Below are 24,777 nucleotides of genomic sequence, written 5' to 3' on the forward strand. Positions count from 1 at the left end.
CTTTCAGTATCTAAGAGATGCTGTTTCACTTCCTTATCACCTTCATGGTGTTTCATACAAAATCTACTGTCATTTGAATGGGTTTTCTCTCTGTTGGGAGAAGTTCATCATCTCTCTGTGGTTGCTTTCAAGATTTTTTCCTTTGTGTAATTTTTATAAGTTTAACTAGTATGTGTCTTGGGATGGATTTCTTTGGGTTTATCTTGTTTGGGATTCATTTAGCTTCTTGAATCTGTAGATAATATGGTTTTTGTTTGTTTTGTCAAATTAGGGACATTTCAGCCATTATTTCTTCAAACATTTTCTCAGGCTCACCCCTCTTTCTCCTCTCCTGCGAGTCCAATGACATGAATGTTAGACCTTTTGTTATACTAGCCACACATGTCCTTGGGGCTCTATTCATTTTTTTTCCAGTTTGTTCTATCTGTAATTTAAATTGGGTAATTTCTAATGTTCCATATTCCATTCTGTTGTTGAGCCCATTCATTAGGGTTTTTATTTCAGTTATCGTATTTTTTAGTTCTAAAATTTCCTTTTGATTCTTCTGTATATTTTCTATTTATTTGCTGACACTCTGTATCTTTTTCATAGGTTTCAAGCATGTTTGTAATTGCCCATTGAAGCATTTTTATGATGGCTGCTTTAAAATTTTTGTTAGACAATTCCAATATCTGTGTCATCTTGGTGTTTGTGTCTGTTGATTATCTTTTTGCCTTCAGTTTGAGAACTTCCTGGTTCTTAGTAGGCTGAGTGATTTTCAAACGAAACCTGGACATTTTGGGTATTATTTATGGGGCTGCATATTATTTAAATTGGTGTTTTCACAAGCCTCCCCTGACACTGGTCCAGTGAAATGAATGGGGGCACTGCCTCATTATTGCCAAATGGGGGTAGAAGTTCAGGTTCTCCACTCAGCCTTTCTTGACACCTGGTGTGTGTGTGTGTGTGTGTGTGTGTGAAGTTTTCTTATTGTTGGGCAGGGGTGGAAGAGCAGGTTCTCCATTATGCATGCATTAATACCACGTTGACTGGGAGAAGGAAGGGTACGTCATCACTGCTCTCCACATGGCTTTCATGAATATTCCACAGAAGTTGGGCTTATGATCACTGAGTGATGGTGAAAGTCTTAACTCTCCCCTAGATGTCTCATCACAGGGTGGGGGGTGGATGTTCAGGCTCCCCATGTGATTTCTACTGAAGGGAAGGAAGAGCCCAGATAGGCTGGAGGGCCCAGCCCCACACTCAGCCTCCTCTGGCACCACTCAGATGTGGTATCGGGGAGTGGCCTGGCAAGGGTGGAAGTCTAGGGTCCCACTCAGCCTTTGCTGTCAGGGGTGGAAGTGAAGCAGTAGGTTTTTATGGTTTTTCACTGGAGTAGAGAAGTTTCTGCATGAAAGATTTCTGTCTTTCTGGGCTGCCCCTTTCTTGGTTCTCTAGCTCGAAGAGCAGAGTTTTGCCGGAACTTTTCTTTTGTCTGTGCTCATTGGCATTTTCAGTTGCTTGCTTCTTCAGTATTCAGTCTGGGATAGATGAAGCAAAGAGAAAACCCAGAGAATTCATGGTCATGTCATTCCTCAGCTTCCAAAGTCCCTAGCCAGCGTGTCTTCTCTCAATCTTTCATCTTATTTTATAACATTCTGGGTTTTTAGTTGTTCTTAGAGGAAGAAATAGGGAAGAATTTACCTTCCTATAACATTACTGTCTTTTGAACAAGCAGTTCTCTTTTTCTGTTTCATTCCTTTTTAAAAAAATTTTAAATGTTTATTTATTTTTGAGAGAGAGAGAGGGAGAGAGAGAGAGAGCAGGGGAGGGCAGAGAGAGCGGGAGACAGAATCCAAAGCAGGCACCAGGCTCTGAGCTGTCAGTCAGCACAGAGCCCAACATGGGGCTCAAACTCATGAACTGCAAGATCATGATCTGAGCTGAAGCCAGACATTTAACTGACTGAGCCACCCAGGTGCCCCTCTCCTTTTCTCTTTCTTTCTCAATGGCTGGCAATCAGTAGAGTTTGGTGATGCCAAGGTGAAGATTTCTCAGAAGCTTCCCTGACCATCTGTAGGATTTGAATGGCTTTGCCTGATGTCTGGTTCTGGTCTCAAGGCACTCACAGACTAGAAGGCTGATGAAAGGGGCAAGGTTCTAGTCTCAAGATTTTCTCGTTCATTAACACTTCACTTAAGTTATCTTTTTTCTTTTTGATATCTCTGAGCTCTTCCCTCAACCCTTGGGAGCTGCTGGAGCATCAGTGTAAGTGATCAGATTTCCTGACCATTCTGGCCTTTGGAGAGAAAGTTATGGGAATGAGAATAACTGGATGGTATCACTTAAGTACAAACACTTTCATATTGCCTTGTGCCTTTTTCGGCAGACTGGCAGTTCTAATCTGCTTGGCTTAAATTATCAGCACTTCCTGAGAGCTGGATAGACAGGAAGTTGTGGAGGGACCAGCTCTGAAACTATGTGACGTAGAAACTCCATATGCTGAAACTAAAAACTGACTGTTGATACTCGAGTGTTCCTTCCAATCTGACTCCAAGCCCACGTTGCCCTCATAGCCCCTTTTCCCCACTCCCCACTTCGCCATGCCTCTTGGTTGCCCTGAGAGTCACACAGGGTCAGGGGGTGTGGCCAAGGAGGGTGAAAATCCTTTGCTGTGCTTCCCCTTTCACTCTCAGATGCTGCCAGGGACCCCGAAGAGAGAAGACACGAGGAAACAGGTAAAAATTATTTTGCTTTCTTCTGCATTCGGCATGCCAGCATAGAGCAGCTGCTGTGTCCCAGGCACAGTTCTTGGGGCTGTGAGCACAGTGGGGACCCCCCCTCCCTCTTGCTTGTGTAATAACAGGATGTAGACCCCCATCTTTGAGCATGTCCTCTGACGGGCTTGCCGAGTCTTCTCAGAGTAGAATGGGTCACCAGATGCCCAGGAGGGAAGAAAGGACTCAGGGAGGCTGGCTCTGAGATCCTGAAAGGCCCTCAGCAGGCCTATGGGTCTGGATAACATGACCTGATCCTGAGCCTTTGTGCCCAATGCCTATTGTCTCCAGCCTCCATGCCCCACCCTGTCTCAGCAGCCTTTCAGTTCCTGGTCTGTGGTCCCACTTCTTATGTCCCAGAGACTGCCTGGAGCTGCTTGGGGGTGAGCACGCAGCTCTGCTCTCTCCCCCTCATCCTGGTGTTCTCAAGCCATTCCCCCATGAGGGTGCAGCTGATGGTAGAGGGGGCACAATGGTCCGGCTACTGGAGGCTAGCCTTTGCCCCAGAATGGAATCTAGCCCTCACCACAGCGCTTGTGGAAACCCAAAGGGAACTCAAAGCGCATCCCCCAAAACACTGACCCTGCAGCCCTGCCAAGTTTTTCACAGGAAATGTAAATCGGTCCCATGGCTCAAGAAGCCTGGGCAAGGTACTGTACTCTGCCCCCCATGGTGGAAGATGTAGGATGCTCACACAGCTGATTAAAGGGATCAAAAAGACCCACAGTTAAAATTCTATTTACCTTCTTAACCCAGTTTTTCTCAAGTGGACATGGTATTAAAGGTGTTTTTGTGTGTAGCTCTGTTAGCACCTGCAGAGCTGGTGTCGCTTCTGCCTGGAGAGTCCATCCCAGTTCAGACCTTTCACCCCTACCCCGTGCCTGGGCCAGGCAAGCACAGATGCTACGCCAGGGGACAAACCCCCCTTCCTTCTCAGCAAGCAGCCTAGCTTCCCCCATGCCGGGTACTAGACATCCAATGGCATTTGGCATGAGCCACGCAGCCCAAGGAGATAAACAGCCCCAGGGGGTGAGGGGCGTTTGATGTGTGGGAAATGTTGGCTGGGCAGGTGGGAGGGGTGCAGGTCTATGCTGAGACCGGAGACACACTCCGTCACACATCCTGCTAACTCTAGAGGGACTGGCATGGAGGGGCCCAGTCATGCAAATTGGGACTTAAATTTAACTCTATGTAAATGTAACTCTATGTAAAAGTCTAATAAGGTGGCAGATAAACTCACTGATCAGAGAGAGACAGATGGGCAGAGCTGCAAATTGGGGGCCCTTGGACTGCCTCCAGCCCACAGACTGGCCAGCACCATGTTTGTTTGTTTGTTTGTTTGTTTGTTGATGAAAGCAGGACATTTCACATGAACATCCAGCTTCGTACTTTTCTTAAAGCAGTGGAAGATCAGGCAGTGCCGAGCTCACGTTCCCACTTGGCAACAACTAGTTGGGACTGACACAGTCATTGCCTTTACCCGAGGCATGACCTTTGTCCCCACCTGGTTGATTTATGTTTTCAACCCAGCCCCCAGGGGTAGCTAAGTGGGACCCTTGGACCACATTCTCCTAAGTCCTTCCAGATCCCTCTAAATGCTCTCCTGGCATCACACTCAATTATTAGTTTTAGAGTTATTTTGTTACTGGTCTTTAAAATCAAGTTTTGACCGTGGCTCTCCTCTTATATAAGAAGCTTCACTAGATGCCTCAAGGTGAGCTTCAAGTAACCCCAAGCCTGGAATTCAAGGCACTCAGGAGTCTGGTACCACTCAAAGCTTGAGAGCTGGGCAGGAAGTTTGTAAAATTATGGATGGATGGATGGATGGATGGATGGATGGATGGATGGAAGGATGGAAGGAAGGATGGATGGAAGAAATGAAGGAGGGCTAGAAAGAGGGATAGGCTAGCCTTACAGAGTTCTTAGGCCGAGAGAATAGACATGGCATACCCACAAAAGGCCCCATGAACATCCAGAATTCACATCCTGCAAGGCAACCAGATATGGTTCTCCTGGGATCAGGGAAGAGGGATTGGAGTTTGGTGGGTGAGCAAGAAAAGCCATCTGAAAGAAGTAAGTGACCAGATGGCTCAAAGACAACTCTTCCCGGCCCAGGCTCCTGCCTAGACACAGCACCATGCATCTTCTCGGCCCCTCGCTCCTGCTCCTTGGTAAGGACTGTGGCCTAAGCTTGGGTTCTGGGATGTCTGTGGGAGCTAGAGGAGGATAAAGGCTCTGGAGCAAAGAGTAAGTACTGGGGAGGGTGGGGACAGGCAGGGGATGTGTGTGCATATACACTTCTTTGTGTACCTTGATCACTGTGGTGGGTTCCAGAATACTTGGCCTTCTCTGACCAATGGGAGTTTGAGCACCCCCACACCGTCTACTCCTGGGAAGGGGCCTGCGTCTGGATTCCCTGTCGCTACAGAATTCCAATGAGCAAAGGTTTTCTGGAAAACCTGACCCTGTACCACAACTATCAATATAACGAGACCCACAAAAACTTCAATGGGAACATCCTTTATGAGGCTGTGAAGGCTGGGAAGATTCTGCCTTACCATGACAAGTTTCGATTTGTGGGAGACAGAAAATCCAACTGCACCATACGCATCTACCCTGTGTCCGTCAACGAGAGTGGCTGGCTTGGGCTAAGAGTGACAACGAAGAATGACAAATGGATGGAGAGAATAGACCTCAATGTCTCTAGTAAGGCCCTGGGCAGTGGGGTTCTCTGCTTCGGTTTTGGGAGAGAAGGGAGGTGGAAAACGTCCAGCTCCTGGGACAGGGGTTGGGAGGCAGGCTGGAGGTGCCAGTGAGTGACCTGGGCAGCACAAGATAATGGGGCTGTGGCCGGAGCGCTGGTTTCTCCTCAGGCCTCCCACCTGCCACTCAGCTCCTGCTTATTCTGGAATCTGGGGTCCAGGTTACCTGATTTTTCAAGAGGAGATGGAAATGTGGATTTTCAAGCGAAATCTCCCAATGCCTTACTGTTGGTGATTAATTCTAACTAAGCCTTCATGGCTAAATGAGACACAGGTAGAGGATGAATCAAGCACAGGCCAGGGGCCTCCGCCCCACAGCCTGTATCTTCTGAGGTGGTGGGGGTGGGGGTGTCTAAGCAGCTACACGGGGGTGAGAGCTGTGGCTTCAGACCTGCCGTCTCAGGGTGGCCCGGCCCCGGGGAGAGCTGGCGACACACAGGCCCACTCACGGCACCCACTGAAGGATGTCATGCTACATACAGGTCTCCAGTGTGGAGGCCATTACAAACGCAGGCTGGCCAGCAAAGCCAAGAAAGGTGTGGGGACCTCAACCAGTAAAATTCATTTGGGATGGGGCAGCCATCTTGAAAATGTTTAGGCAGCAAACATCAGGGAGGGGGAAAGAGGTATATATAAAATAGAAAACAAGATTCCTGGGGAGCAGCAACATTCACAAGACCTTTGAAAGAGTGTTTCCACCGAGCAAAAGTGATTCGCAGCAGTGAAGGTGGGCCTGGAGAGAGGTGGGGAGGCAGAAGGGACCGGCAAGGGGCTCCTGAGGGGTTATCTGGGGTGGGAGGTGTCTAAAAGCAGGTGTGTGAAGCTAGCCCACAGGCCCGTGGTCTCCCAGGCCTCTGGCACGGCCCCTACTCTTTTGCAGAGACGCCTCTCTCACCTCACATCCAGCTCCCTCCAGAAATCCATGAATCCCAGGAAGTCACTCTGACCTGCTCGCTGAATTCCGCCTGCCCCGAGTACCAGATCCAGCTGAAGTGGTCCCTGGAGGAGCCTGCTGTCACCTCCACCCTCCTGACCACCAAGACCATCTCCACGCAGAGCAAGCTCACCTTCCAGCCGCAGTGGACTCACCATGGCAAGAATCTTTCCTGCCAGCTCTGGGACCACGAAGACAAGCAGATGCTCTCTGAGGAAACCGTGAAGCTGGACGTAAAGCGTGAGTGTCCCCCAGGACCCCACCCCACCCCCCCACCGAGGGAAGGACAAGGGTCTTGTCTCTTCTCCACTGCCCCTGAGAGGGCGCCAAGTGTGCTGGGCACCTACACGAAAGGAAATACGATCAATCCCGTGGGCACCCATTAGGGGGAAAGTTCCAGCCAGGGCTGTGCACTCTCCACCCTCCCACCCCGTTACCGAGCCCCAGTGTTTCAGGGAACGGATTCATCTTAGCACCTGCTTTGGTCTAACAGAATAAAATACTTCAATATCCTCAAGCCATGACATGAGTTGAGATCACGTGGTTACACGGGAGGCATTGATGTTGGGCTGGGGAAGAGATGTTTTCACATCATTGTTTGTGCCTCATTCATTCATTCAATAAATATTTCCTGGGCGCCTCCCAGGTGCCAGGCCTTGTTACGGCCACTGAAGATGCAGTGGTGAGCAAAATTCTTGCCCACCTGAAGCTAGCATGGCAGGTGGGGGAGACAAACAGCAAGCAGATGGACAAAGAAATACAGAACTGAACTGTAGGCTGTGATGAGTGTATTAGGGGAAAATAAAGCCGGGCATGGGCAGAGGGAGGGAGGGATGGAGGCTTCTCTGAGGAAGGTGAACCTGAGTGAATGGAAAGACTGAGGCACACAGATATTTACTTGCGAGAAGAATCCAGGAAGAGGAAAGAGCCAGGACAAAGGCCTCGAGGTAGGAGCTGGGTGTGCCTGCGAAGGATCAAGGGGCCCAGCGGGAGGAAAGGAGGGCAAGGGCAGCTCTCACAGGCTGCAGCAGGGTTTGGGATTATATTCTGAGTGTGGAATCCACGGAATGGTTTCAAGCAGGGGGGTGACAAAGTCCAAGTACAGTAGAAGGAAGGCTGTTGGCAACTGGTGGAGACTAGAACTTTGCAGAGCGGTGGGGGCGGGGGGGTGGGGCAGGTGTGCAGAGTAGACAAGTTAGGAGTCTGTGACAGTCACCTGGGTGCTGGACCCCACCCGTGGACGAGGGTAACTCACACACTATATTTAACTGCTGCTTTGTCAGAATCAAAGCCCTGCAACTTCCCACCACATTACACCCTCTGAGAGTTCCCCCCCACACTGCCCCTCTGCTCCTCTAGATGTCCCAAAGCTGAAGATTGAGGCCAGTCCCAGAGAAGCCAACGTAACAGAGGGAGAGTCTGTGACCATGACATGCCAGGTCCTCAGCAGCAACCCCCCGCACTGGAATATAGCCTGGCTCAAGGATGGGACCCGGCTAATGGAACAGGAGACACTCACGCTGACTCTGTCCTCTGTGACCAAGGAGATGAGTGGAAAGTACCAGTGTGAGGCCTCCAATGAAATAGGCTCAGGACAGTCGGAAGAAGTGGTCCTTCAAGTATACCGTGAGCGTCCTGGGAGCTGGGAGGGGGGTAGGCAGGGAGTTAGCAGGGGGTGGAACCAAGCCTCTTGAGAGGTGAGCAATGGAGGCCTTGGCTCACCTCTCTCCTCTGCCTCTACGGCTTTTTCCAGATGCTCCGGGACCTTCCAGGGTTGAGATCCTCTCCTCACCAGCTAAGGAGGGAGACAAAGTAGAGATGACTTGTGTGTCACTGGCCAACCCTCCTCCAACAAATTACACCTGGTATCACAATGATATAAAAGTGCCGGGAAGGACAAGCAAGACCTTCCAGATCCCAGAGGTTGTCCTCGGGCATGCTGGGCATTATTCCTGCTTGGCAGAAAACAGACTTGGTCCTGGACAAGTTGGCCAGGAAGCTGAGTTAGACGTCCAATGTGAGTAGTCACAGGGCCTCTGGGTTCTAGAGGGAGAAGGAGGAAGGGAGATGGAGCACAGGGGATTCCTGGGTCCTAGAACGGACGGCACACAGAGGCTGGGGTCTCTAACACGTACGCCCCTCGGGTGGGTGCATTGCTGCTGTTCCCAGTCATACACCCAGCACCAGAACAGGGTCTGGCTCATGGTGGGTGCTCAGTAGATGTTTGTTGAGTGAATGAACAGTGAGATGCCAGGGCCCCACGAGGGACACAGAGACTTGGCGTCACTAGGCAGTGGCCGAGCCCCAGGAGAGGCCTGATGTATTCGAGAAGTGGAGCAAAATGTCTCATGACCCCTCTATCAGAGGCCAGACCCTGTTTAACACAGTGAATCTTGTCAGTGAGTTGAGCCCAGGACAGAGAGAATCCATAGGTATAATCCTGAGACTCTGGGATGTCAGAGTCTGAGCCAGATACTCTGATGGGGATGCTCACATCCCGAGCACATAGACAGTGGGCATGCGACACAGTGGCGGCAGCAGTGTTTATTGAGTGTGCGCTCTGCTCAGGCTGCTTCAGCTCATTTCGTGCTCGCAGCGGTCATACAAGGTTAGGTGCTCTCAGGGCCCCATCTGATGGACAAGTGAACTGTGGCTCACGATCACTCAGCTCTAAGTCACAGGGTCTGCTGATCTGGCTCCAGAGCTGTGCTTTTTCCCTTTTCTCCCCACAATGAATGCCTGCACTGCAGCGAGCCAGCTCTGTGTCCCTGGCCCACGGGGCCCATGTGGAGGCCCACAAGCAGTGCGCCTCCGCCTCACATGCCACGCGTTCTCTGCTGGAGCTCTGCCCTGAACTGCCGCATCAACCCGCCTCAAACCGGGGCCAGGCCAAATGGCCAGGGTTTCTGTCCTCACACAGATGCAAGAGGGAAGCACAAGACTTCCTTAGGTTAATTTAGGAACGGGATGAATGCAGGGCACGGGTGGGGGAGAGGGAGGCGCTGGGGAAGGCAGTACTGGACAGCTGACCTTCCCTCGTCCATCTCTCTGGTTTTCTCCCAGATCCTCCCAAGGAGGTAACCACAGTGATTCAAAACCCCACACCGATTCGAGAAGGAGACAATGTGACCCTGTCCTGTAACTACAATTCCAGTAATCCCGGAGTTACCCGGTACGAATGGAACTTCCAAGGCTCCTGGAAAAGGCAACTCCGCAAAGTGCTGATAATTGAGAAAGTTTCCTGGGACGCCAGACCAGTGTCCTGTGCAGCCTGCAATCAGTGGTGTTCGCGGGCTTCCTCTGTCAACCTGGATGTCCAGCGTGAGTGACCGGGCGAGGGCAGCAGAGAGGTGGCCCAGCTGGGGTATGGGCTCTAAGGGGGACAGGACTGGGGTCTGGGCCAGAATCTTCACAGACGACTGAGGGCTGAAAGTCTGGCCTCAGGGCCCAGGGGAGAAGTCCTGGGGGCAAGTAAAGGGAAGGGGACCTAAGGGGTCAGCCTGACCCTTGAGGCCCTTGCTCTCCAGATGCCCCGAGGGACGTCAGGGTCCAGCAGATCAGCCCCTCTTCTGAGATTCACTCCGGGCACCGAGTCCTCCTTGGATGTAACTTCTCTAGTAGCCGCCCCAGAGACGTCCGCTTCTTCTGGAAGAAAAATGGAATCTTTCTGAAGGAAGGAAGAGAACTGAGCTTTGACGCCATCTCTCCAGAAGACGCTGGCAATTACAACTGCTTGGTCAACAACTCCATAGGACAGACCGTGTCTGAGGCCAGGATGCTCCACGTGCTGTGTGAGTGGCTGGAGCTGGAGACGGACAGAAGAGCAGGTGGCAGGCTGCCTGCATCCTGATTTCGCTTCTCCTTCTAGATGCACCCAGGAGGCTGCGTGTGTCCATCGGCCCAAAGGACAGAGTGACAGAGGGGAAGAAAGCAGTCCTGACATGCGAGGGCGACGCCAACCCTCCCATCTTCCAGTATACCTGGTTTGACCAGAATAACCAAAACCTCCAGCATTATGATCAGATGCTGAGACTGGATCCCGTGAAGGTCCAGCACACCGGAGCCTATCGGTGCCAGGCGCTCAACCGGCTGGGCGTGGGCCGGTCGCCCCCCAGCACCCTCACTGTCTACTGTAAGCCTCCTTCCCTCTTCTTCTCTAACCCCTCCTTCTCCTTCCTTCCCCTGTCCCTCCCCAGTCCTGGGGGGCAGCCCGGCACATCACTCCCACGCACACCCCCGGCTCCCCCCACACTCACCTGTCTTCCCTGCTTCTCTCCATCACTCCTGATTCTCTTGAGGAGGGCTCCCTCTCAGGCTGCCCCTGCCTTCCAGACACCCTGAGCTCTTACTGGGTCTCTCTCTGCCTCTCTCTGTCTCACCCTTGATGGGCTACTTCTCTTTATCTTTGTTTTTTAAAAATTTTTTATGTTTATTTATTTTTGAAGGAGAGAGTGACAGGATGAGTGGGGGAGGGGCAGAGAAAGAGACGTAGACACAGAATCAGAAGCAGGCTCTGGACTCTGAGATGTCAGCACAGAGCCCGACGCGGGGCTCGAACTCACAATCCGTGAGATCATGACCTGAGCCGACGTTGGACGCCCAACTGACTGAGCCACCCAGGCTTCTCTTTATCTTTTGAGATTTTAGCATTTTTTTTAAGGCAAGGTCAAACAGCATGAAGGGGTAAATGGTAGCAAGCCACGTCTCCCTTCTTTCTCCCTGAGAACTGGGCCCTCTCCCTGAAGGCCTCCACTACCGGCAGCTGGTTGCATCTCTTCCCAGAGCTATTCTATACACACAAGACGCTTAAGTAGATCGAGGCCTACATACCCTTCTTCACGCAAATCGTGGGAGAGCCCATACACTGCCCCGGATGTTTTTGGGATTTTTTTTTTCCCCGCGTAAGGATACCACTTGGACGTTGTTCTCCATGTGCGCGTGTACAGGGTGTCTGAAGGGTCTGGAAACAAGAGGGGAGACATTTAATTTGTTAATTGTGCTTTGGAGATTAAATTTGGAGCCATGGCTTTACATTGAGAGGCTCATGGCCTGCAGAGCTGGATGCTGGAGGGAGGCAGCCTGAGCAGGGCTATTTGGAAATGCAGCACGTTGCGTGAAAGCCTGTTTCTGGGGTCTCCACGTGGCAGGCACCCCAGGGCCTGCCTCCTTCCCTCGGGGCTGTCTTGTCAGAGTCTCCCCACGCATGGGAGCGCTCGGCGCCTTCCCCACGGCCCTGTGCGGTCTCCGGCTCTGGGCCCCCAGGGAGGACGGAGGCAGGATAAATTCCTAGACGGCACTGCTATGTCAAAGAGCAAGTGATTTTACGTTCTGCTAAGGAAGGCCAAGTGGTAGCCTTTACTGCGTACTCTGTGCGTGCGCCCGTGTCTGTCACAAGACAGGTGTTTGCCAGAAGAGTTGGCCCTTTCCTCCTCACGGGGGCGCGGAAAGCAGAGGCTGCCTTCTCCCTTCCTCTGCATCACGTCCCCTGTCCCCTACGTGTGGAGGGGAGCCTGGAAGGTGAGGACAGCGGCATGCACACAGGTTGAGGACACCTCCCAAGGCAGATGCTGCAGGCCAGAGGTCTGAGAGGGGCAGTGTCACCCGCTCACAGTCACTCTTCCCCCACCAGACAGCCCAGAGACCATCGGCAGGCGAGTGGCTGTGGGAGTGGGGTTCTGCCTGGCCGCCCTCCTCCTGGCGTTCTGGGGGGTCAAACTTCAGAAAAGGTGAGCAACTCCCAAGGCCCATGCCCTCCACTCTCCCTGATTCCTTCCCTCGAGTGACTCCAATTAGCCATCCCATGGCTCCAGGCACGCCCAACTCCACGGGGCCCTGTTCCCATTCCCCTGAGCCTCACCGAGCAGGGACTTTGTTTTTTAGCTGGAAGAAGAAACGGAGCCAGCAGGAGGCCCAGGAAAATTCCAGTGGGCAGAGCTTCTTTGTGAGGAATAAAAAGGTAGGACATGGGAGAAAGATGAAACGGAGGGCAGACCTCAAAGTCAAGTGGAGACAAAGTGAAGATGGGGTGCAAGGAGGTGTGGGGGCCAGAGGGCAAGGGAGGGTGTCGGGTGGAGAATGGAGTGGTGAGAGCTGAGACCCTGTCTCTCTCCTAGGTTAGAAGGGCCCCGTTCTCCGAAGACCCCCACTCCCTGGGGTGCTACAATCCGGTGATGGAAGATGCCATCAGTTACGCGACTTTGCGCTTTCCTGTCAGTGACGCTGACGCACCAAGAATTGGGTACTGAGTGAGGGATCTGGGAGGGAGGATGGCTCGTGTCCTGCCTGCCCCCTTTGTGCAAGGCACGGGAGCCAGGCCCAGCTCTGGGGTGCTCTCGGGGTCTCAGGGAGCTGGAAATAGGAGAGCTTGTGCAAAGTACTTCATCTGCGGCCATCCATCTGCCCTCCCTCTCAGAGACGCAGGGACCCCAGAGACAGAGGGACCTTCCCCAAACAGGGACAGCACGGTCACTTACTCTGTGCTGCAGAAGCATCGAGTGGTAAGAGGGCCGTGGAAGGTGGGCGGAGGGGGACCTGACCTCAGCTGTGACTCCCAGGTGGGAGGGATTCAGTGGCCTCCGTGGTGGCGAGGGCTGGTGGCTCAGGCACAGGTGTGGTCAGAGCCAGGGTGGCACCTCCCGGTCTGAGGTCGGTGTGTGGACAGGAGGACCCCAGGTGGAGCCGAGGAGAGAACAGGCAGGAACGCAGACTGGGGGGCTGGCGACTGTGAGGCCAACCTTACACCACGTGGCTTTTTCAGGGAGACTACGAGAACGTGGTTTCAGAGAGTCCGGAAGACGAGGGGATACATTACTCCGAGCTGGTTCACCTGGGGATTAGGGAGCGGCCTCTGGCCCAGGAAGCGGTGGAATACGTGACCCTCAAGCACTGACGAGCCCAGCCCGCAGAAGCAGAGGCGCCTGGGGACTGCGGGGGCCAGGCGCTCCCGGAGCTGGCCCCGGCCCTGCCGCTCAGCTGCAAGGCTACACCGCCTCCGCTCCACATCCATGCACATGCACACGCGCACACTTACGGAAGCCCCAGCCAGTGCCCAGAACTTTGTACGTGGCTGGAGACAGTCTTCCTTCTCAACGTTGGTAGCCCTGACTCTCCCACAGGCCTGCTCCGGGTCTGCTCTTTTCCACCCAGAAAGTCATCTCAACACCTACCTGGCACCGCACGAACCCCCTGCCCCTCCCCCACCATCTGCCACCACCCATCCCTTGGGTCTCAGACCCCTTCCCCAGCTGGCCGTGTTCCTGCTGGGACCAGCTTGTTACTATACTGTTTTCTTACCCTCTCCATCCCTTGGGCCCCCCTTACCTGTGCTCTGAAAGCCCCCTCATTAATCCTGTGCCTGATTTCTGCCTCTGGGGCAAAGCCCAGGGAAGGAGGGACAGAGAGAGAAGAGGGAGAAGGAGGTGCTGGCCCGCGCTGGTTTCTCCTCCACGTGTCAGCGAGGCATTCCATGCGGAGAGGATTACGCTGCTGAGCCCCACCGCTCGGGGGTCTTGTGGTCTGAGACACACAGTGGTGTGGACAGATGTGTAACGAACACAGAGCTGCACAATAAAAACAGCTCAGATACCACTTCAAAGAACCCGTGAACTATTTCCAGCCTGTGGAGTCAGGGTGAGGACGGGGAGATCAAGAGGGCATCACGGGGCTTGGGGAGAAGGCGAAGGAGCCAAGGTGACCTCAGGATCAAATCGTCGGATTGGGGAGTCTGCTGTCTTGTCGCAAACGGTACACTGGCCCCCCCAGGCAGACAAATGTGAGTCTGAGTCTTGACTCTTCTATTTACCCAGCTGAGTGATCTTGGACTAGTTCACCAAGTTTATCTGAGCCTCAGTTTCCTCATCTGTAAAATGGATGTGCCACTACCTACCGTGCAGGTGGTTCAAGAGAGGAAGTGAAAGGGGCACCTGGGTGCCTCAGTCAGTTAAGCGTCCAACTTCGGCTCAGGTCATGATCTCTCGGTTTGTGGGTTCGAGCCCCACTTTGGGCTCTGTGCTCACAGATAGGAGCCTGGAGCCTGCTTCCGATTCTGTGTCTCCCTCTCTCTCTGCCCCTACCCGTCACGCTCTGTCTCTGTCTCTCTTTCTCAAAAATAAAGTTAAAAGAAAGAGAGAGAGGAAGTGAGATATAATCATATGCTGGAGTCACATTATAAGAAACCTAAAACAATAGCCAAAAGTCCCTAAAAACCAAAGTCTCATCTTGTTTGCATCTCTTGAAGAATGTAAGAAGGGGAAGCCAATTCATCATTCACAGCTGTTCTCAAAAGTGACCCTGACAAGTTTGGTCAACAGCCACAGTTGCCCAAGAACTTCTCGAAGGCCAGTAGCCTTGAGAAACCTCACAGCTTTTCTTCCGCCTACCGTCACTGCAACCAGTTCCCTATCATGTTCGCTAATTCTGACTTTTCCAGGTAGGTCCTTCCAGCTTCCCCTCCACTTCTCAGTTCTGACCTTGCTCTGTCTATTCTTAGAAGCAGAAACAGGTGGCTAATCAGTCAGCAAGGGGATTCAAACTCCTGGCCTGTGCTGGGTGCTCCAAAAGGTCTACCTTCCTTCCCTGCCCTGCCTTCCCATCCGCTCAATAAAAGAATGTTCTCTGAGAAGATTTTTTTTTAATGTTTATTTATTTTGAGAGAGAGAGAAATTTGTAAGTGCGAGTGGGGAGGGGCAGACAGAGAGTGAGAGAGAGAATCTCAAGCAGGATCAACTTCGCGACCTTGAGATCATGACCAGAGGGGAAATCAAGAGTCAGACGCTTAACTGACTGAGCCACCCATGTGCCACTGAGAAAGGTGATGTTCTGGTCATCCTTAGAATGACGGCACAATGAGGCACTGATGTCCCCATCAACTAACTTTGTCCCCAGTGTGATTTCGTGTGAGCACTGTTAGCATTTCTGGAGAAAGGAGAGACTGCCAGAACTATGTAAGTGAAAAGGTCACGGTTTGGGGTTTCTGTATCAAGAATGAGGTCCAGTATCATTCAACCATTTATTCAGCAAACATTTACTGAGCACCCGTCAATGCGTCCAGCACAGATCAGTTGTTGGGGTACAAAAAAGATACGACATCACCCTAATCTTGGGGATCGCGAGTCTGCGGTGCCCAAAAGGTTTTAGGGCAGGGTCCCCTCAAAGGACTGAAGGTGGCTCTGAGCCTGAGAAGGGCTGGTACATGCTCCCTGGCAACCAGCGGGTGACTTCTCATCCCATCCAAGCCCTGCTGCTGACAGAAACCTACTTCATGGCCAATTGACTGAGAGATGTGGCTGTCACCAGGCAGTGCTGAGGTGTGCACCGCAGGTCAGGAAGCTCTGAAGCCAGGACTCCAGAATCCAGGCGGCCCTCCACCCAGCCCCAGCCCTCACTGTCTTCCCAGGGCCCAGACAACTGGCCACTGATTCAGTTCCTGAGCCCCTACTACATATGCGACATGCAGTGGACAAAGCAGACAGAAATCTTTGCCCTCACGGACAGATGAGTTAGCAGAAGGGCTAGCGAATCTGATGTCGCAGGTCATGAGTGCTAGGATTAACAAGAGATGAAAACAGAGAGCCTAGGGGGTGGGGTGTGTGGAGACGGTCCAAGGGAAGCCCTCTGTGGAGGCGACACGGGGCAGAGACCAGAGCCGCCAGGTGGGCAGGGCTGAAGCAGAAATCGTGAAGCTCCCACGTCTCCCTTCACGCCCTGCCTTCCTCCTCTCCAGAGGCGTGTCACAGGAGGGGAAATGGCCCTCCTTCTAACTTTTCCTTGGTTCTGTCAGCTTCCCAAAGACAAAATACTAAACAACAGGTGGCAAGTTCTCCTACATCCCAAGGGAGGGGCTGGACCACATATGTAGGACGTGGATGGGAGGCCTTAGTGCCTGAAATTCAAAAAGGGGATTCAACCATTTCTTTGGAGATGACTGCTGATATGCGGAGAACCCCACACTGCCCCACCTGCAGCCTGTGGAGAAGCACTTTCGGGAAGCCACTAGAGAAGCTTGCTCTGGGTGACCTGGAATTCGGGAAGACGATAGCTTGGTGACCAACACGTTCTCCCCAAAACACTGAAGTCCAGAGAGAGGCTGTGTTGTTCATTTGAGGCAGAGACAGACAGACAGAGAGACATAGGCATAGTCAGAGACCAAAAGACACAATCACAGAAACAGTGAGGGGCCGTTTTAAATCTCATTTCAGAAGTCTTCCTAGAAGGGCAAGGTGACCCCAACACGGAAAGAGGCCAAATTCTCAGAGGCTGAGAAGAAAGCCATGCGGCCAGTGGGAGGCTCGCGCCATCCTTGCCTTACGGAGCGCCGCCCCTGTCCCTCCCAGTGCCCCAGAGAGAGGCAGTGTGGGGACTGCAGCCCAGCACTCCAGCACCACCAGATGAGACTCACCCTTGTCTGTCCTCCTCCCCGCTCCTGCCTACGTCAGAAGGAAGGGTCAGAAACTATTGTCATCAAGCCAGAAGGGAGAGGAGAGGGAAAACAGAGAAGCCCTCTGTTCCCAAAACATGCCCACAGCCTGTGTGGGTCCAGGGAGGGCAGAAGAAGCACCTTGAAGTGATGACTTCATTTTCCCACATATCAGTCACCAAATGGACACAGTGTGGGCCACCAAAGTTTGTTATCTATGAGTGGGCCCAAAAGGCTGGGGCCCACCAATGGGCTCACCCAGGAAGAAAGATGATGGCGCCCAGAGCAGGTGTGAGAGGCTGGGCTGCGGTAGGATCAAGCTGTGGTCTGGCTGTGCCCCAACAACCCTGCTTCTTTAAGAGATGAGTTACACACTCCTCACGCCACCTAGAAAAAACCCTCACTCTTGTCCCCTTCCTGTGTCTGCATCAGCTGTTTGGACCCTCACCTCCTGGCCTCAGCTCCTGCTTGAGATGCCCCATTAGCTGCTCAGCCAGGCTGCTGGTGCCTCAGGCTAATGGCTCTGCCACCCCGCCCTCCTCTCCCTTCCGGCTCACTGCCCATCCTGGACACCCTCCCTCAGGCCATCGAGGGGGACTCCTGAGCCTCAGAGACATCTGGCAGCGCCAAGAGGTGAGTCCCTCTTTCTGTGGCTCTTCTCCCCACAGCGATTATTCCCCAGACCCCCCAGTTTACCTGCTTAGGATGCTCCCTGAGGTTGGCTAAGGTCATTCTCTGTGGCACCGAAGGGCCCCAACTTACCCTTGGCTCTGCCCTGGTGCCCCTCCTCGTCTGCCCTTTACCACCGCCGCCACCTTACCCAAATCCTAACATGCCCCCTCCACCGTGTGCGGGGCAGGCTCTCCACAATCCCGGGGTGGGGGTGGGGGGGGCGGCTGCTTCTCTTCCCAGAGAACTGGGGTAGGACAGAGGACTTAGTCCTGGGAAACACACACACACACACACACACACACACACACACACACACACACAGTGGGACTCAATTCTGTTCTAATTTTCTACCCTTTCTCTCCCCAGTCTCAGAAATCAGGAGGCCTTCCCTCTAATGGGACCTGCGTGCTTCCGTTGTGTTTTAAGAGCGGATACGGTGGGAAGAAAGTGGAGGGCTGAGGGCTAGCGGTCCTTGCTTCTCCTCCTCCAGGCTCGCCCGCTGGCTGGAGCCGCCTCCCTCTGTGGGCCTCCCTCGCTGAGACAGCTGATATCTCACAGGACGGCTTCTAGTACCCTGAGCAGTGTGATCCCCGGAGCCCCCGATCCCCCCACCCCTGCACCGGCCTAGCCGAGGTGGGGAGACCGTGGAGACCAGGAGCGTGGAGGCCAGCCCCGGCCCCATGGACCTGCCTCCGCAGCTCTCCTTCGGCCTCTACGTGGCCGCCTTTGCGCTGGGCTTCCCACTCAACGTCCTGGCCATTGGGGGCGCCGTGTCGCATGCCCGCCTCCGCCTCACCCCCAGCCTCGTCTATGCCCTCCACCTGGGCTGCTCTGACCTCCTGCTGGCAGCCTCTCTGCCCCTGAAGGCGGTGGAGGCCCTGGCCTTGGGCGCTTGGCCTCTGCCGGCCCCGCTCTGTCCAGCCTTTGCCCTGGCCCACTTTGCTCCACTCTATGCCAGCGGGGGCTTCCTGGCTGCCCTGAGCGTCGGCCGCTACCTGGGGGCTGCCTTCCCCTTGGGCTACCAAGCTGCCCGGAGGCCGCGGTACTCCTGGGCTGTGTGTGCGGCCATATGGGCCCTTGTCCTCTGTTACCTGGGGGTGGTCTTTGGGTTGGAGGCTCCAGGAGGCTGGATGGACAATACCAACAATTCCCTGGGCATCAACACACCAGTCAACGGCTCTCCAGTCTGCCTGGAGGCCTGGGACCCGGCCTCAGCGGGCCCTGCTCGCCTCGGCTTTTCTCTCCTGCTCTTCTTCCTCCCCCTGACCATTACAGCCTTCTGCTACGTGGGCTGCCTCCGGGCACTGGCCCGGTCGGGCCTGAGCCACAGACGGAAGCTAAGGGCAGCCTGGGTGGCCGGCGGGGCTCTGCTCACACTGCTGCTCTGCTTAGGCCCTTACAACGCCTCCAATGTGGCTGGCTTCCTGCACCCCGACATGGGGGGCTGTTGGCGGAAACTGGGGCTCATCACAGGGGCTTGGAGCGTGGTGCTCAACCCGTTGGTGACCGGCTACTTGGGAGGGGGTACTGGCCGGGTGACAAGTGTGGCAAGAACGAAGGGAGGGACATCCCAGAAGCAGTAGCCACTGCTGGAGAGAAGGGGCATGGAGCAGGGAAGGCTGGCTGCTTCTCCGGGCCCCTGACGGGGACTGCTCCGAAGGAACTGCAGGGCGGCCTTGCCCGCGAGCGCCCTTGGAGCCCCTCATGGGAAGAACTGAGCCTGGCCGAAGACGGCATCCCAGTCGGAGGGAAGAACGGAGGCCAGGGGCTAGGTCACAGAAGGAAGGTAAGCTTGCCTCTGCATGCATCAGCAGGACGCCCCACCTCTGCCTGTCCCTCCTCTCCTCGCGCCCCACTTGCCCGTGCTAGAGAGGTCCTCTTCCAGTCTGGAGGAAACAACACACTGATGACACGCTCGGGGGGACGTTACTCCCAAAACGTTCCCTAGGAAAGGATATTTTAATTTCTGAATAAGAGAAGAGGCAGGACGGGGAGCCTGGGTGGCTTAGTCGGTTAAGCGTCCGACTTTCGCTTAGGTCATGATCTCGCGGTTCGTGGGTTCGAGCCCCGCATCGGGCTCTGTGCTGACAGCCAGCTCAGAGCCTGGAGCCTGTTTCAGAGTCTGTGTCTCCCTCTCTCTCTGACCCTCCCCTGCTCACGCTGTCTCTCTCTCTCTCCTAGAAATAAATAAAAAAAAAAACATTAAAAAAAAAAAAAAAAGAAGAGGCAGGAGGCAAGATACTGATCCTGATATACCCTTTGGAATTCACAAGAGGGCAGCATTGGAACTGTGAACGGGAAGTTGGTAGGAAAAGACGCTTCAGCAGGGAGAGAAAATACTAGCCACTCCAGACACAGAGTCTCTAATACGGGACAGTCACCATGCCAAGTGCCTTACAAGTGTTGTCCCATTTCATACTCACACAATCGTTTGATTTGGCCATGCAGCTGCTGTACAGATGGGCAGGCTGTTCACTGCACTAGAGTGCCAGGCAGACGGGCAAACATTGACTAAATTCTAACTTGTGCTGTGCTCCCCAATCCATGTACCTGGCATGGGGCTACTTCCACCCAGAGGAAGGGGCATGTTATTCTAATTCTAAGGGTCCTGCCTCCTGGAGTGGGGTGCCTTTTCCTAATTTGTACAAAGGCGCTACTTAAGTTAGCTATGGTCCTGGAGCCAAGTATTATTATCATCTTCATTTTGCAGGACAAAGAAATTTTCCTGAGGCTCTAGAGCAAGGAAGGGGAGGAGGCGTGATGCGATCCTTCAAGGCAAGACCCCCAGGGGTCAGGGGGCATAGGAAAAAACTTGCGATATCAGTGTTAACGTCTGTCCTTGTGGTCTACTTTGCAACGGCAAATGGTGGCACCCTGAACCCGCGAGAGCAAGGAGAGGCACGTGGCCATGGAAGAGACAAACGTCCGGGCACCCGCTCTGATGAGGCAAGATGCAGGAAGCAGACTCGTTCCTCTAAGGACGGTCAGGCCACGAGCATACAGGAGCACAAAACGGGTAGCTACATGCCTGGCGTGCACAGGCTGGTTTATACAAGCCACCTCTTTCTGTGCTTCAGTGTCTATAAGGGCAAGGAATGTTATTTGCCGATCTACCCCCAGCACCTTAGAAGAGAGCTTGGCACACAGTAGCAGGCTCTCAGGAAGTGTTTGCTGAGTGAATGAATGAAGGCTCACAATAGCCTTCCAAAGAAAATTTCATTATCTGTTTTAGATGGAAACAGACCAGAGAAGTTACATAAATTGCCTGAGGTTCCTCAGAAGCAAGAAACAAGTTTATTCCCCGCACAGCGGTGACAGCAGAGTTTCAGTAAAAGCCCGAATTCCCCAGCCCAAGTGGCCTCACTGCCCCTCCCATAGAGCCAGGGGAGCTCTCTCCCCCCACTGCTCTGGAGCACCTGCTGGTGCCGGGCCACCTGTTCCGGGGAATTGCGCCTCCTCCATTTAGTGGTGAAATTTCGTCCCTCCCCAGGGTCCGTGACGCCCCACATGATCCACCCCCAGCACCCTTGTGACCTGCACCCCTTCAGCCCTAAACCCTCTAGAGGTTCCGGCAGCAGATTAGCCTGTGCACCTGCCTGTCTGTTTGTCTGAAGTGCCTCCTCCGTGGTTCTCTGCCTCTGTGTTACTGAGTCTGTTCTACCCTCCTACCACTCAATCCCCCTAGACCTCCCTACCACCAGACCCACGACAGCAAAATCTTTGTTTTGCTCACCATTTTTAACAACATATTTGAGATAAAATTTACATATCACAAAATTCACCCATTTTAAGTGTACAGAGGTCAACGGTTTTTAGTGCACTAAGGCGTGCAACCGTCAATATAATCCAGGTGAGAACATCGTCATCACCCCCATAAGACCCCCTCCTGCTCATTTATGGTTGACTCCATTTCCCCCTAAGTCCCAAGGCAGCCAGTAATCTACTGTCTATCTCTGTAAAGTCGCCATCTTGGACAATTCGTAGAAATGGAAACATACAATATATGGTCTTTTATGTAGGGCTTCTTTCCCTTAGCATAATGTTTCTGAGGTTCATCCATGTGCTGCTATCCATATTCTGGGTGTTTCATTCCTTCTTATTACCAAAGAGTATTTCGTTGTGGATATGCCACATGGTGGATCCATTCACCAGCTGATGGACCACCAGGGGCCACTTTGGGGCCATTACACGTAAGGCTATTATGAACATTGCTTACATAGATACCTATTAGTAGAAACTGCTTCCTAAAGCCACTCTACAATTTTATATTTTTACCAGCAAAAAGTATGAGGGGGATTCTCATTCCTCCACATCCTCCCCACCACCTGATATTATCTAATTTTTTGCTTATAGCTATTCCAATGGGTATAGAATGGTATCTCATATTTGAATGAATACATAAAGAAATAGTCTCGGAACCTGGACAGAACTTGAGTTTGAACCCTGGTGGTGATGCTTAACAAGGTTATGTCGCCTGTAGTGAGTCATTTCCCCACTGTGAGGCACGAAGGCAGGATGGTGATGCTCTCAGAAGCAGCGTGTCTGCTACGGATTATGTGCCCCTAAATCATCATTATCATTATTAGTATTATTGTTATTCCCATCACCTCGGAAACAAGCCCACACCAATGTCTGGGACGAAGGCAGCTAACATCTGTTAGTACTTAACCATAACATGCCAGCTTCCCTTCTCAGCACTTGACAGGTAGTAGTAATGCTTGAATCTAACAAAACCCTATGAAGTTGGTACTATGATTACCCCTGCTTTGTAGATGGGAAAGCAGAGATCGAGAGTTTAGGCCACTTGCCCCAAACCACAGACTGAGTGACAGAGCCGGCATCGCACCCAGGCTTCTCGCCCCAGAGTCCAGGCTCTCCATCCCTGTGTTGTGCCTCCTGCCCTTACAAGGCAATTGGATGACTGCCATTCCAGAGAAGCAGATAAAATTCAAGCGGAGGCTCAGGGAGGGGAAGATGAGGTCGGCTCGGGGCTGGCTAGAGCATCCCCTCCGAGACAGCCGGAGAGCGAGGCACGCAGGGGTGGAATTTGCTCCTCATTTTGCATACTGGCACAGGGCTGGTGATGGAGCAAAAGGCATCTTTTGTGCGGTTGCTCAACGGCAAATGATGTCATCCGTCTTTATCAGTTCTGCCAGATAAATAGCTAACTATACTTGATCTAGAGGAGCTGGCGAGGTGCTGAGGGAAAAGCAGTTGGGTTCTCAAATAAGCAGGTGAGCATGGGGCTCTGGGGGGCTTGGAGGGGGAGTCTCGGTGCTTGCTTTTCCGGGGAAAGGGACAGGCAACAGGGCGTGACCAGGAAGACAGGCAGGCTGACCCTGCTGCAGAAAGCATCAGGGGAACACGAGGGAGCTGGGGTGGTGACAGTGTTCCCTGCCAATGGTCGAGATGCTATCGGCCTGGTGCAGGAAGGTCCCCACCCAGACTGCCACTTCCATCTGTCTCTTTCTCCAGTGGTCATCACCATGGACACCAGTCCGGACCGGTCCTTCTCCTCCGGCAATCACTGGCTCTCCTTCTCCGTGTACCTCTTCACCTTCCTCGTGGGGCTCCCCCTCAACCTGGCGGCCTTGGTGATCTTCGTGGGCAAGCTGCGGCGCCGTCCGGTGGCCGTGGAAGTGCTCTTGCTCAACCTGACGCTCTCGGACTTGCTTCTGCTGCTCTTCCTGCCCTTCCGCATGGTGGAGGCGGCCAGTGGCATGCGCTGGCCCCTGCCCTTCATCTTCTGCCCCCTCTCCGGATCCGTCTTCTTCACCACCCTCTATCTCACTTCCCTCTTCCTGGCGGCTGTAAGCATCGAGCGCTTCCTGAGCGTGGCCTACCCGCTGTGGTACAAGGCCCGCCCAAGGCCTGGACAGGCTGGCCTGGTCAGTGGGGCCTGCTGGCTCCTGGCTGCCGCTCACTGCAGTGTGGTCTATGTGATGGAATTCTCCGGGAAGGCCAAGAACAACGGCACCTGCTACCTGGAATTCCAGAAGGACCAGCTGGCTATTCTCCTGCCCGTCCGGCTGGAGATGGCTGTGGTCCTTTTTGGGGTGCCCCTGCTCATCACCATCTACTGCTACAGCCACCTGGTGTGGGTGCTCAGCAAAGGCACCAACCACCGGCGGCGGAGGAGGGTGGTTGGGCTGGTGGCAACCACTTTGCTCAACTTCCTTGTCTGCTTTGGGCCCTACAACGTGTCGCACATCGTGGGCTACATCCAGGGTGAGAGCCCGGCGTGGAGAAGCTACGTGCTGCTCCTCAGCACCTTGAACTCCTGCGTGGATCCGCTTGTCTACTACTTTTCATCCTCTGGATTTCAGGCTGACTTTCAGGGGCTGCTGCGGAGGCTGACAGGGGCCTGGAGCCCTTGGAGGCAAGAAGACAGCGTGCAACTGAAGGAGAAGAATGAGGAGGCGGGCAGCCGGGGGAGCTGTCCAACGTAGAGGACAGGAGGGAGACTCCTGGAGGGCTTGGAGCGGGCTGTCCAGTGGCCTGGAGCAGGACTGGGGGGCAGGGGGCTGGGGACTGGCGGGACTGAGCACAAGGATGGGCTCACCCAAGCCCGGCTCTCAATCTCACCCAACTGCCTTCGCTTCCCATCCCCCGCCCCCACTCCCCGCTGTGGATTCAGCCCTGGGAAATAGGAGGGGGGCGGGCACCAGAGAAGCTGGAGCTCCGGGCCAGCTCCTGGGCTTTCTTTAAGGTAAGGGAGGAGTCAACAGCAGTGATGAGGGCCTGAGAGAGCTGCCAGGCGGCGGAAGAAGCCACCCTTCAGAGCTGCTCCTACCAGGCAGGTCGAGAGTGGGGACACAGGACCCCAGGCTTGACGGAGCATCCTGCTCTCACGTGAACTTTTCCAGAAAGTTTCCATTGTTTGATAAATTCACACTTTTAGGGACATTCATGAAAAATGATGGTAGAAAAATTACCAATAAATTTGGTAGCAAGCAAAAGAGAATGGTCTTTCCTTGTTCTGTTTTCTTTTTTTTCTTATGATGTATCTGTGTCAGGTGGGATTGGTGGATGGAAGGATAAAGCACTAGACTCCGGAGGGAAAGGGCTAAACAACAGGATGCCTAGATGCCAGGTGAGGATCTGGGTTGGAGGAGGGGAAGGACTTGGCCTGACCCATTATCTTCTTCGATCCTCTCAAGAACCCTGTGGCAGGTACTGTTATTAAATAAGTAAGTGAGAATAACTCACTTTACAGATAAGGGGATGGACCCAGGCAGG

At 53.6% G+C, this 24,777-nt stretch overlaps 3 protein-coding genes across 5 annotated transcripts; all 3 read left to right on the forward strand.

Annotated features, from left to right (window-relative positions):
* Window positions 1-2,688: 2,688 nt before the first annotated feature.
* On the forward strand, window positions 2,689-14,039 carry CD22 (CD22 molecule). Of its 3 annotated transcripts, XM_039249642.1 has the most exons (14): window positions 2,689-2,717; window positions 4,872-4,927; window positions 5,091-5,462; window positions 6,399-6,692; window positions 7,812-8,078; window positions 8,206-8,469; window positions 9,516-9,773; window positions 9,980-10,243; window positions 10,321-10,584; window positions 12,082-12,178; window positions 12,333-12,408; window positions 12,566-12,690; window positions 12,865-12,949; window positions 13,210-14,039. In XM_039249642.1, the coding sequence occupies exons 2-14, from the start codon at window positions 4,894-4,896 to the stop codon at window positions 13,339-13,341; spliced, it is 2,532 nt and encodes an 843-aa protein (XP_039105573.1). In that variant the 5' UTR covers window positions 2,689-2,717; window positions 4,872-4,893; the 3' UTR covers window positions 13,342-14,039. The 3 variants fall into 3 exon arrangements, with proteins under 3 accessions (XP_039105573.1, XP_039105574.1, XP_039105575.1); XM_039249643.1 differs by lacking the exon at window positions 12,865-12,949; XM_039249644.1 differs by lacking the exons at window positions 2,689-2,717; window positions 4,872-4,927 and having other exon boundaries at window positions 5,431-5,462; window positions 6,425-6,692.
* Window positions 14,040-18,218: 4,179 nt separating this feature from the next.
* Window positions 18,219-19,121, forward strand: FFAR1 (free fatty acid receptor 1). The gene has a single exon (XM_039249611.1). It carries the CDS (start codon window positions 18,219-18,221, stop codon window positions 19,119-19,121), a length of 903 nt encoding a protein of 300 aa, XP_039105542.1.
* A 3,590-nt stretch (window positions 19,122-22,711) lies between these two features.
* Window positions 22,712-24,497, forward strand: FFAR3 (free fatty acid receptor 3). Its single transcript, XM_039249685.1, has 2 exons — window positions 22,712-22,772; window positions 23,014-24,497. Exon 2 carries the CDS (start codon window positions 23,025-23,027, stop codon window positions 23,985-23,987), a length of 963 nt encoding a protein of 320 aa, XP_039105616.1. The 5' UTR covers window positions 22,712-22,772; window positions 23,014-23,024; the 3' UTR covers window positions 23,988-24,497.
* The last annotated feature ends 280 nt before the right edge of the window (window positions 24,498-24,777 follow it).

The sequence above is a fragment of the Hyaena hyaena genome, unplaced genomic scaffold, assembly GCF_003009895.1.
Source record: "Hyaena hyaena isolate Hyena2069 unplaced genomic scaffold, ASM300989v1 scaffold_345, whole genome shotgun sequence".
Taxonomy (NCBI): domain Eukaryota; kingdom Metazoa; phylum Chordata; class Mammalia; order Carnivora; family Hyaenidae; genus Hyaena; species Hyaena hyaena.